This window comes from Zingiber officinale, chromosome 1B (assembly GCF_018446385.1).
Source record: "Zingiber officinale cultivar Zhangliang chromosome 1B, Zo_v1.1, whole genome shotgun sequence".
NCBI classification, from domain to species: domain Eukaryota; kingdom Viridiplantae; phylum Streptophyta; class Magnoliopsida; order Zingiberales; family Zingiberaceae; genus Zingiber; species Zingiber officinale.
In genome coordinates, this window is record NC_055986.1 from 152,553,855 (window position 1) to 152,565,453 (window position 11,599).

General features: G+C 38.4%; 1 protein-coding gene across 1 annotated transcript in view; it reads left to right on the forward strand.

Annotated features, from left to right (window-relative positions):
* The window catches only part of LOC121985278 (protein GDAP2 homolog), a 29,953-nt gene extending 18,702 nt beyond the window's left edge, over positions 1–11,251 (forward strand). Inside the window, exons 10-14 of the mRNA XM_042538628.1 lie at positions 10,194–10,261; positions 10,475–10,544; positions 10,647–10,721; positions 10,815–10,906; positions 10,987–11,251. Of these exons, the coding sequence (XP_042394562.1) occupies positions 10,194–10,261; positions 10,475–10,544; positions 10,647–10,721; positions 10,815–10,906; positions 10,987–11,068 (387 nt within the window). The 3' untranslated portion in view covers positions 11,069–11,251. The remainder of the gene's footprint in view (positions 1–10,193; positions 10,262–10,474; positions 10,545–10,646; positions 10,722–10,814; positions 10,907–10,986) is intronic.
* The last annotated feature ends 348 nt before the right edge of the window (positions 11,252–11,599 follow it).

Below are 11,599 nucleotides of genomic sequence, written 5' to 3' on the forward strand. Positions count from 1 at the left end.
AGAAATTATAATAAAAAGAAATTACTAAAACAAGATGCTTAAATAGACAAACCCTAAATCATATATACTAAAAATACCCTAGATAGTATAAAAATGAAAATTACTAAAAATAGCAAAGAGATGTTCATAGGCTTCGAAAAGAGCCTAAATCGTGCTTTTTGGGCCCGAAATTTGGCAGTTACGAGTTCTAATGCAAGATCAACCCAATATGACTTCGTGAACTTCAAATGATCATGACTCGGGACTCGGAATTAAGTGTCACCGCTTACGCATGTAGAATTTAAAAATTTATATTTGTTACCGAGGAACCTGTAACTGTCAAGTTTCGGCTAAAACAAACATCGTTTAGGTCCTTTTCGGAGCCTCTTTTAGTAAGAGTGATCGAATGCTTGAAGGAAAGGCTCGAAGCAGGTCAAGAGTAACTGGATGCTTACAGAGAGGTTCGGAGCAGGTCAAGAGTGATCGAATGGTTGCAAGGAGACCATCCTGGATGGACAAAGGCATCATCTGCAGTCTTTGGAAGAGAAATAGACGACAAGGAAGACAAACAATAATAATAGGATGGAGAAAGATGATGATAGCTCAAAGAAACATAGTGAGGAGAAGGATTACGAGTGAAACGCATACCCTTCCGAAGTGCAATAGGAACATCAGAGTCAGGAGATGGGACCGGAGGAAACGACGAAGGACTTGGCTCCAAAGATGTGCCTACGGCAGTGTCAGTGTTGGTCGGCGGCAAAGCAGAACGAGGACGACGTTGATAAACCTGCAAAGGAGGAGACGAGGCTGGAGATGATAGAGGCGCCTCCGGAGGACAAAAAATAGTTACTGGTGCAGGTGGAGAGTGAGAAACCTCGGCCTGTGAAGCGGAGGGACCAAAAAGAGAAACTGACTCAAAGAATGTGACATCAGCAGAGATGAAGTGTCGACGAAGAGTAGGAGAATAACATTTGTGCCCTTTCTGAGACCGTGGGTACCCAAGAAAGACACACTTATGAGACCGAGGAGAGAGTTTGTCAATGTCGGGATCAAGAGCATGAGCAAAACATATAGAACCAAAGACCCGAGGTGGTAGAAGATGAAGAGGCTGATGCGGATAAAGTACCTGATGAGGTATTTTACCCTGGAGAGTGGATGAAGGCATGCGATTGATGAGATAACAGGCAGTAAGTACGGCATTACCCCAAAACTGATGAGGGACATGAGAATGGAGAAGAAGAGTCCGAGTGATCTCAAGGAGATGATGATTCTTGTGTTCTGCAACCCCATTCTGTTGAGGGCAAGACGTGCGATGCAACACACCATGAGATGTCAAGAAGGTACGGAATTAAGTAAATAAATACTCGCGTGCATTATCACTTTGCAAAGTTCGAAGGGAAGTACCAAATTGAGTTTTTATTTCTAGAAAAAATGATTCAAAAATAGAAAACAATTCTGAACGATCCTTCATTAGATATAACCATGTATAACGGGAAAAATCGTCTATAAAAGTAACAAAATACATTGACCACATTGTAAAAGAAACACGACTCGGACCCCAAACATCAGAATGAACCAAAGCAAAAGGAGACATAGCTCGACTCTCAAGAACTACGAACATGCTTACCTAATTGACAGGACTCACAAGATAAAGACTCTAAGTGAGAAAGACTAGGATGTAACTGTTTTAACTTATTAAGACCTGGATGTCCCAACTGAGCATAAATAAGTAGTGGAGATGTCGCCGCCGAACCAACAAAAGATGGTTGTTGAAGCCGATATAGGCCATGAGATTCACATCCGAAGCCAATCATCCTCCCCGTACTCCGGTCCTGTAAGGAAACAGATGTATTAGTAAAAGAAATGATACAATCAAGAGATCAAGTAAGTTGACTTATTGATAATAAATTAAAGGGAGCGCCGGGAATATAAAGAACATTATGAATGGAAAGAGATGAAGAAGGATGAACAATGCCAATACCCTGGGATTGAGTTTGAGAACCATTGACCATGGTGATCATTGGCAAATTACCAGAAGTAGTGAGGGAGGAAAATAGAGATTTATTACCAGTGATATGATCGGTGGCCCCAGAATCAAGAACCCAAGGACCCGAAGAACGAGATATGCCAGCAAAGGAAGTACCAGCGTGTGCGATGGTAGCAGTGGAACCAGAAGCCTGACGATCCTCAAACCATTTCAGAAAGTCAGTATAGGAAGGTGTTGAAGTCGAATCCGGTGTTAACTGTGAAGTGGAAACTGAAGAAGCAACAGAACTCTGAACGATCTGAGCAGCACGAGGAGGACGACCATGTAGACTCCAGCACTTATTAATCGTGTGTCCCGGTCGGTGGCAGTGATCACACCAAGGACGTCCTTTGCCACCTTTGCGAGGTGGAGGTCCTTTGTGTCGAGAGACCAAAGCTGACGAGTCGACAGGAAAAGAAGAAGGCATCGTCAAGATTTTGGCTAGGACACGGAGAAGAGTCGCCCAGGTATTGTCCATGGTAGCTTCTGTGGGGCTGCTCAGGATCTGGTCACGGACATGAGAATAATCTGTAGGCAGACCATATAAAGCCAGAGGTATAACAAATTTCTTCCGATTTTCAAGCTCTTCAACAGGATTGGCCGTAGGTGGGAGCAGTTCATTGAAGTCACAAAGAAGGCTAAAGACTGAACCCAGATAAGTTGACATTGAATCCTTAATCTGATGGGTGCTGAGGATGGTCATGAGATTTTCACAAACTTGATAGAGTCGCCTAGAGGTGTTTGTAAAGAGTTGTTGAGTTTGTGTCCAAACAGCTTTGCAGGTTTTGTGAGTACGAAAGACATTCCTAAGAGATGGATGGATGGTGGCTCGGATAATACAACACAATTGAGCGTCAACCTTCTTCCACAGAGGACGATCAACAACTTGAACATCTTCTTCTGTTTAAGTGAGATGTGTCTCATAACCTGTCTAACAAGCCAAAGCTCAATGTGAGATGCCCAAGAGATATAATTTTTACCATCCAACTGCTCGGAAGAAAGAGGTGCAGTGATATGGTTGGTAAAGATTGAGGTATCTGACTTTGGGGCGCCAGATGTAGCCATGAATAGAATTGTGAACCGAATTGCTGGAATAGATTTCTTGTTGGAAGCAACAGCGGCAGAGGCGAAGGATATCTGTCTCAATGTTTTCCACAACAGCTCCTTGAAGGATGCTCTTGCTCGATTTTTTTTTTTTTTTTTTTTTTAGCTAGAAGAATTGGATGACAACAATAAATATAGCTGCAGCAATTGTAAGAAACTCTCAGTAGCAAAGAAGCAAATGTTCATACATGGAGCACCAAATGTTCTAGTCATCCAACTCAAGATTTTGCAACAGCGTCCAAGGATCCATAGGAAGCTAGGGCAGAAGAACCAACAAGAAGCTTGCTCTGTGCGGCCTCGACGCCGGTAGCGAGGCGGATGCCGTCGCGGGCCTCCTGGAGGCGGGCAACACTCCGGGCGAGGATGGAGACGCGAGTGCCCTCGACAGCGGCCTGCAGGCTAGGGCGAGGCCGATCCCGCCGGAGCCTCCGGTGATGAAGACGTGGTGACCTCGATAGGGCAGAGGAAGAAAAGAAACGAGTGGAGAAGCCGACAGTGCCGCTGGAGAACTCGCGGAAGAGAGGCGCGGCGCAAACTCTCCTGGATGGGGAAGAGGCAGACGGCGTGGGGAGAACTCGCTTCCGACTGGGTAGGAAGATCTGCTCGAGCGACGCCAAGGAAGAAGAGCTCGACGAACGTAAGGCGTTCGAGCAGGAAAAGGACAATCGCGATGGGGAGCGGGAGGATGACGGCGCAGCATATTCGGAGGGGAAAGAAATTAGGGTTTTAACTTGGTTCTGATACCATGTTCAAAGCAAAACCTAAAATCTCGCATCTTAGGAACCACGAGTTATGCCTTTATATTGGAAAAAAGATATGAACCAAAAGACAAAAAATACCCCTATAATTATTCTAACATATAATTATTCTAACAGTTGCCAATATCCATCATAACAATGATCATCATCTATTAAGGGTGGATCGGTAAAATCTTCAAATAGATGAATTCTCTTGGATACATCGTGGAAGAAGAGTCAATGATAATTAATGAACTGGTGTATGAAGCTAACGATATATTTTACAGTGATAGCCATGAGACTTTGATCGTTTGCAAAAGTCTGCTGACTCCCAAAGGTGATTCAGGGGATGAGTGGTTGAGAATCAATATTTTTCACACTATCTACATCGTCGCGGATAAGTTCTACAAGATAATCATCGACAGCGGTAGCTGTGAGAATGTAGTATCCGAGAAGGCTGTCTAGAAATACAGTTGAAGACGGACCGTCATCCTAAGTCGTATAAGTTGTCGTGGCTAAATAAAGACAGTGAGATAACAGTATACCTTTCTCAATTGACAATAAATATTATGATAGTGTTTGGTGTGATACGGTGATCATGGATTCATGTTATGTGCCATTGAGGCGACCTTAGTAGTATGATTACAGCGTTATCCACGATAGACGGAAAAATACTTAAACCCTTCCGCGGTAAGAAGAAACCATTCCAATTCTAGTAGGAAAAACTACTAATCTGCTTTTTATATCTACTAGGTTTTTAGATAAGATGGAGCATGACGATGTTGTCTATGCTTTGCTGTCATGCCAGGGCAATGTCCTAGCCACGGAATTACCAGCCAAAGTACAACTTAGCGGATTTTGATGAGCTTATGCCAAAGAATCTTCCTTCTAGGCTACCATCCATGCGAGATATCCAACCTCAGATTGATCTTATTCCAAGATCGAGTTTGCCTAATCGACTAGCATATTGCCTCAGTCTTAAGGAAGCTGAAAAATTACAGCATCAGGTGGAGTTGATGGAAAAGGGTCACATTCGTTAGAGCATGAGCCCCTTGTAGTTCTTGCTTTATTAGTGCTAAAGAAGGATGACTTGTAGAGTATGTGCGTTGACAGCCGAGTCATCAACAAGATTACAATAAAGTACAAGTTTTTAATTTCCCGCTTGGATGACATGTTGGATTAGCTATCCGGTTTTTAGGATTTTCTCAAAAAATGACTTTAAAAGCATATGCCACCATATCAGAATAAGACCAGGCACATTTATGAGATTTATGCATCAAATCTTGCGGCCTTTCATGTCTACAGTCCAACATGGGCATCCACTTTGATAATCTTTGTGTTATTTTTGAAAAGTTAGAAACGGAGTGCTTCTTTGCCAAAAAGAAGTATTCTTTCTTTACTACATTCATAATCTCAAGCAAAGATAGACGCAGTCTTGGAGTGACATCAGTCGAGGACTTTGCATGATGTCCAGAGTTTCTATGACTAGACTTCTTTCTACCGTTGGTTCATCATAAATTTTACCACTTTGATTGCTCCATCACTGAATGTCTCAAAAGATGAGATTTAAAGTGGTATGAAGAAACAAGATTTAAAGTGAGATTTTACCACTTTCCTTCTTCATTACTTACTACCATGAGTACCAAAGTTACAGACTTTGATGCCTTTGCAGATACGTATGTAACTGACACAGCATTCGAAAGGATATTCCAAGAGGTACATGATGGTCACCCCTATGATTTTATTTTGCATAATGGTTATCTACTTTGTGGTGTGTTCCAAATTGTTAATTAAGACACCAGATTATTAGTGAGCTTCATAATGAGGGGTCTTCGGGTGTGACAAGACACTAGCTCTTATCTCTACCGGTCCAAGTTAACCAGTAATGTAGCTCACTTTATAAACCGATATTTTGTATGGCAGCGGTTTAAGGGTATTCTCACCCATACGTACTTGTACACTCTTTTACTTGTTCTTGAAGCCCCTTGGTTTGATGTCAACATTAATTTTATATTGGGATTACCCCGCACCCAATGAACCTCGGATTCTATTCTTGTATGATTGACAAGTTTTCAAAGATGTCACACTTTGTAGTTTGCAGGAAGACTATGGATGTTGTCCGGATTGTCCATCTTTACTTCAAAGAGATTGTGCGCTTACATGACATACCTCGATCCATAACTTCAAACTATGATCCCAAGTTCATCAGCAATTTTTTGAAGAGTTTATGGGGAAAACTACGAACATAATTCAACTTTGGCAGTGCCTATCACCCTATGGTTAGACTAAGGTGCTGAATTGGAGTTTGGAAAATCTTCTGAGATGTCTAATCGAAACTAAGCCAAAGCAGTGGAATTGGGCGTTACCTCAAGCTGAGTTTGCCTACAATAGATAGAGAAACGGGACCACAAGATTTAATCCTTTTGAGATTGTCTATGGACGAAACCCATATGGGGTTATGGACTTAGCCCCTATTCTACGAATAGGATGATTTAATCCTAAAGTAGATGAGATGACAGAGCATCTTCGGGGCATTCATGAACAGGTGAAATTGCAATTCATGAGAACAATTACAAGATTCAAATTGACAGTCATCGTTGTTAGGTACTTTTTAAGTACGAAGATTTTGTCTGGGTTGTATTTGCTTGTGATCGTTTCCCTGTTGGTGATTACAATAAGCTGAAGGATCAGAAGATTGGTCATGTGAGATACTGCAGAAGATCAACGATAATGCCCGTTCCTAGTCATTTGAAGACGTCTGATATTTTTAATGTGAAACACTTGACTCCTTATTGGTGGATGCTGATGAGACTACTATGAACTCAAGGGGGAGTTCTTTTTAACTCGGGGTGACTAATGCAGAATCAACCTAATATGACCCCTTGAATTTCAAAGAGTCATAACTTTTAACTCAGGATTCAGAATCAAGAATTTAAAAATCTTCGTTTGTTACTTGGGAACCCGTAACCACCAAGTTTAGGACTAAAATGGACCATTTAGGCTCTTTTCGGAGCCTTTAAACATCTTTTTGCTATTTTGTAGTAATTTTCGTTTTTAGGTATTTAGGATATTTTTCGTATTTTTGGTATATATGGGTTAGAGTTTGTCTATTTAAGCATCTTGTTTTGGTAATTTCTTTCGGTTAAAATTTTGTTGTAATTTTTCTTTTCTGGAGAGGTTTTCTTTCCTTTCTTTTAAAGATAGTAATTTAGGTCCATATATTAGGATTTTTTTTTTTTTTTTTTTTGAGTCTTAGAGTCTTAAGTCTATATAAACACATGTATATTTGTTTGACTAATTATCCTTTATTCTAAAGGTGGTTTCTCTTCCCATCTTCTCCTCAATTCTGTCTTCTCGTCAGCTAATCACTATCATATCCGGCGTCAAAAAGACTCGTTCAGTCAACTAAAGGAGAAGATCTTCTTTAGTCGACTAAAGGAGAAAATTTTCTTTAGTCGACTGATGGCTAAGTTAAAAAGTTGACCAGGTAGTTGACTTAGAAATTGACATAATTGTATTTTCTGTTGAAGACTCGAGGCTAGATGAAGGTTGACTTTGAAATTAACATAATCATGGGTTTTTGTTGAATAATCAACTAATGCAAGCTGGATGAAGAAGCCATCAAAGGGAATATATATCATGATCCATAGGAATTAGTCAAAGTTTGGACAAGCGGTTCACTAATGCTTATGATGAATTGATTGATGCTGTTGGAGAGAGATTCAACGATGTCGTAACAGAATGAATAGATCTATCAGTTGACTAATGGTGACAAAGAGCCGACTGATGAGACCATGTGAAGAATTCGTTGTAGGAAGGAGGCTTCAAAAAGGGTTTAAAGGGTTACAAAACAAGAATAAAAGATTGAGGAATGTCTTTTACTTTTTGACATCAACTTATAAAAGGTTTCTTCACCTTTGGTACTAACCGTGAAGCAAAAAATATAAAAATTCCGGGAGTGATCCACCAATTAGGTCATGGAGTAGGAGCTTGGAGGCTGTCAAATCACGTAAATGCTTGGGTCTTATTGTGGAATGGTATGTTTGATGTGACCTTGTTCAAATTGCTACGAGAGTAGGTTTTATTGCAGGCACGAATAGTATTCACCCCCTCTAGTGACTGTCTCTTCAATCCACATGCCCTAAGAATCATGTTAACATTTTGTTTTGGGTGCACTAAGTACAAATTGTGGTTGCCTTAATTTAGGAAGGATGCCAATGGTCATTAGTTACTATAGGTTGTTGTGCCAAAGAGGATCATGTTGCTTGCTTGAGAGGTAGGGCCTTTGGGACTAGCCATCTAGGAGATAAAGGTCAATCTGTAGTTGGTCCATGGCAATCGAGGGCAAGCAACGTAGTTGAATTGTTCTTTTAGTGGGAGATGAGTGAGATCGACTTGTAGGGACTCGATATTCGTGCAGTAGCTAATTGGTCTGTAGGAGTGATTGAAGAGCTATCATTATTCGGACTTTAGATTAGATGAAGGAATTTGTGAATAATTGCCAAACCATGAAGGACACCATGAATGATTGTCAAACAACGAAAGGAATTTTAGATGGAGAAATATAACTATATTTGAAATTCGGCTTTGATGTCAATTGATACAACACGAAAAAAATGTAATGTAGAAACAATCTAGCGCACTCAAAAGGAATATATTTGTGAAAGATAATCTAATATATGAGATGCTAAGTTCTTTAGTGACGGACAATAAGGAAATTTTAACAATTTTTTTTAAAAAAAAATCTCAATAATTTTAAGAAATTTTGTAGCAAATTTTTTAAAAATATAATAAACTTAAAGTTTGGTACAACTTGGACAACTTCATAATTTTAAATGATTTTAAATGGAATTCGAAAATCCCAACTACATTGGTATAATACAATAAAAGTTAATTTAGATGATTATCTAATTTCTATAATTATGTTACAAGTTAATAAACTATAAACTATGTGAACGGATATTGAAGTAATAAATTCATCATAATGTCAAAGTCATATCTTTCAAGCAAGGACCCAAAAGTTGGGAATGGAATGATACTTTAAAACTTGCATTAGGTATCTTAATTGTCTTCTTTTTCTCTCTTCTTCCTCTTACCACCTTCAATTCACTATTAGCACTATGCAACTGAAACTAATGTTATATACGATTTCTACTATAAGCTTAAATATATTATAACTTACATATGTTGAATTATAGTATAAGGGTGAATAGCTAATCGTAAAGTTATATTATAATCAGGGTTTATATTAACAATACTATTTAAGTCATATTAAATTAATGGGTAATATAAATTAAGTTATATTGTATTATGTCAATAGAGTAATTTTAGGTATATGAGATTCATATTTAATTTTTTTTTTAAATGTTTGTTGTGACTCCATACACGTGTTCTAAATTTTGATTTTTTTTATTACCTCAGTTTTGAAAAAAATTACATATCAAACGACTAGATCTATACCCGTGGCAAAGATAGCAAGATGAGTCATTGGTGAGGCATCTTGTATTTTGGATGAGCTAAGATTTTTTTTTTTTTTTATTTGACCTTTCGAAGCTGGTAAAAAAATTGGTTGTGGTTGGAGTTTAATGTTTTGGGTTTGATTTAGAGTAAACTTTCCCTATTTTTCAATTTTCTTCTCAAAGAAAGGAAAACGGTTCCTGGAAATGTGTGGTAGGATTTTTCCAAAAAAATGAATTCAACCCATAATAAAAAATTTCTCATTTATAAAGGGTTGCCTGACTTTTCTATTGCATTTCTTAGAGAAGTTGAAATGTGGATTCAAATTTTCCCCAATTTTGAGATTATCTTTCTCACTTAAAAAATTGAAAATTTTACTTTTCCTTTCCAGATTCTCTTTTGCTGGAATAGAAAAGTTTGGACATTTTCAACCGAACACAACTTTCTAAAATGTGACTGATGGTGGAATAAACATGTAGATAATTGATTTAACCATTTATTAGCGCTCTCTTTTCTAGCTATATACATAATGACTGGTTAAATGAACAATCTCGAGTCACAGATCCCCTTTCTTGAAGACACTGATGTATTATCTAATTTATGTGATTTCTAAAGAAAATTGCTGACAGTTTAGCAGTGCTGGTTATATAATTTGGCTCATCTTCTTGCATAGCTGATATGATAAAATAAATAATCTCATATTTTGGCTACTTGGGTTAAATAATAGTCCTGTTAGCTATAATGTTATGTATCCTCTTTTCTAGTTGCATTATACAAAGTAGAATTAACTCTATGGGCCATTCCAACTGCTTGCTAACATGAGAATTCTTTCCTTGTTTATTTCTTTCATAGTCAATCTCCTTAAAGATAATAGTTGGCTTATCTAACAGGAGTTTGAACCCTTGATTCAGAAGCCGTACAGCATTGTTTACATTCACTCTGCAGCCTCTTTGCAAGTGTAAGTATACTACTATTGTTGAAGGTTTACGAGTCTGACAAGACTTTTGAAACAATAAACTAAAAGTTTCATTATACCTTTGAATATCTCTCGCTACTGAATCAATCCACTAGCACACAAAGAACTTATTCATTATCTATGCTGTTTCCATTCTCAGTGATCAAATTGCTCTGCTTATTTTGACATACATTTAAAGTTAAGTTGTTGATGCAGGCAACCGGATTTGGGGTGGATGAAGCGGATGCAACAAGTATTGGGTCGAAAACACAAGAAAAATTTGCATGTACATATTTCAAATAAATCATTCAGATTTCCAGTTGACATGATTAGTTCCCATTCTTATATATATATATATATATATATATATTTTGTGTTCATCTTTTAGGCTATATATGCCTTGCATCCGACACTGGGATTAAGGACAGCAATATTTGCTCTGCAGCTTTTGGTGGATGGAGAGGTAAATTGACTCCTCCCAGTGTAATAGTTGGCTATGGTACCTCATCACCATCACTCTGATTTATTTTTTTCCTACTAATAATTGAATTCATAGGTATGGAAGAAAATTGTATATGTGGACCGACTCTTGCATTTGTTCAGATATGTTCCTCGTGAGCAGTTGACCATCCCTGACTTTGTCTTCCAGTGAGTGTTTGATACTCACCTCCGTTTTGTTTCCAATCTGTAAATAGAGAATCTGCTTGTTGATGAATATATTTTTGCAGGCATGATCTTGAAGTAAATGGAGGGAAAGGCTTCATCGTTGATCCAAGAACAAAATATATCTATAAAAGAACATCTGCATGATTGGAATAGGTTAAATTTATGTTCAATCTTGTGCAAAATTTGTGTACAAACTTCAGTGCCTTATTTTTTGCTTTCGTCATTTTATATGTAAAATTGTGGTGTTCAAGCTCCTCACTGAACAATGACCTGATTCTTTTTTAGAAACAGCTAAATGGACAAATAAAAGTGCTGGGTTTGGTTGTATAATTGTTAGCATAATTTGCTAAACTTTGTCATAAGAAAATGACGTTTGAACCATTGGGAAAGACAGCATATATGTTCCATTTAGCTAACCTATGGAACATAGTTGTCAAAAACGGTCGCTTAAGCGTGAGGCGTGGCGAGGTGCAAGCTTCCCCCGCTTCTGAGAACTCAGAAGTGCAAAAGGTCCTGCTTCGATGCGCCTCGTGCAAAAGCTAAGCGCTCATTTTTGTGTGAAGCGTAGAACTTTTATCTTTTGTTTGTTTTTTTTATAAGTTTAAAGCTCTAAACCTCTTTATTTTCGTCTGCTTCAAATCAAATCCACTGCCTCTTCATCTGGCTCTCGCCGCT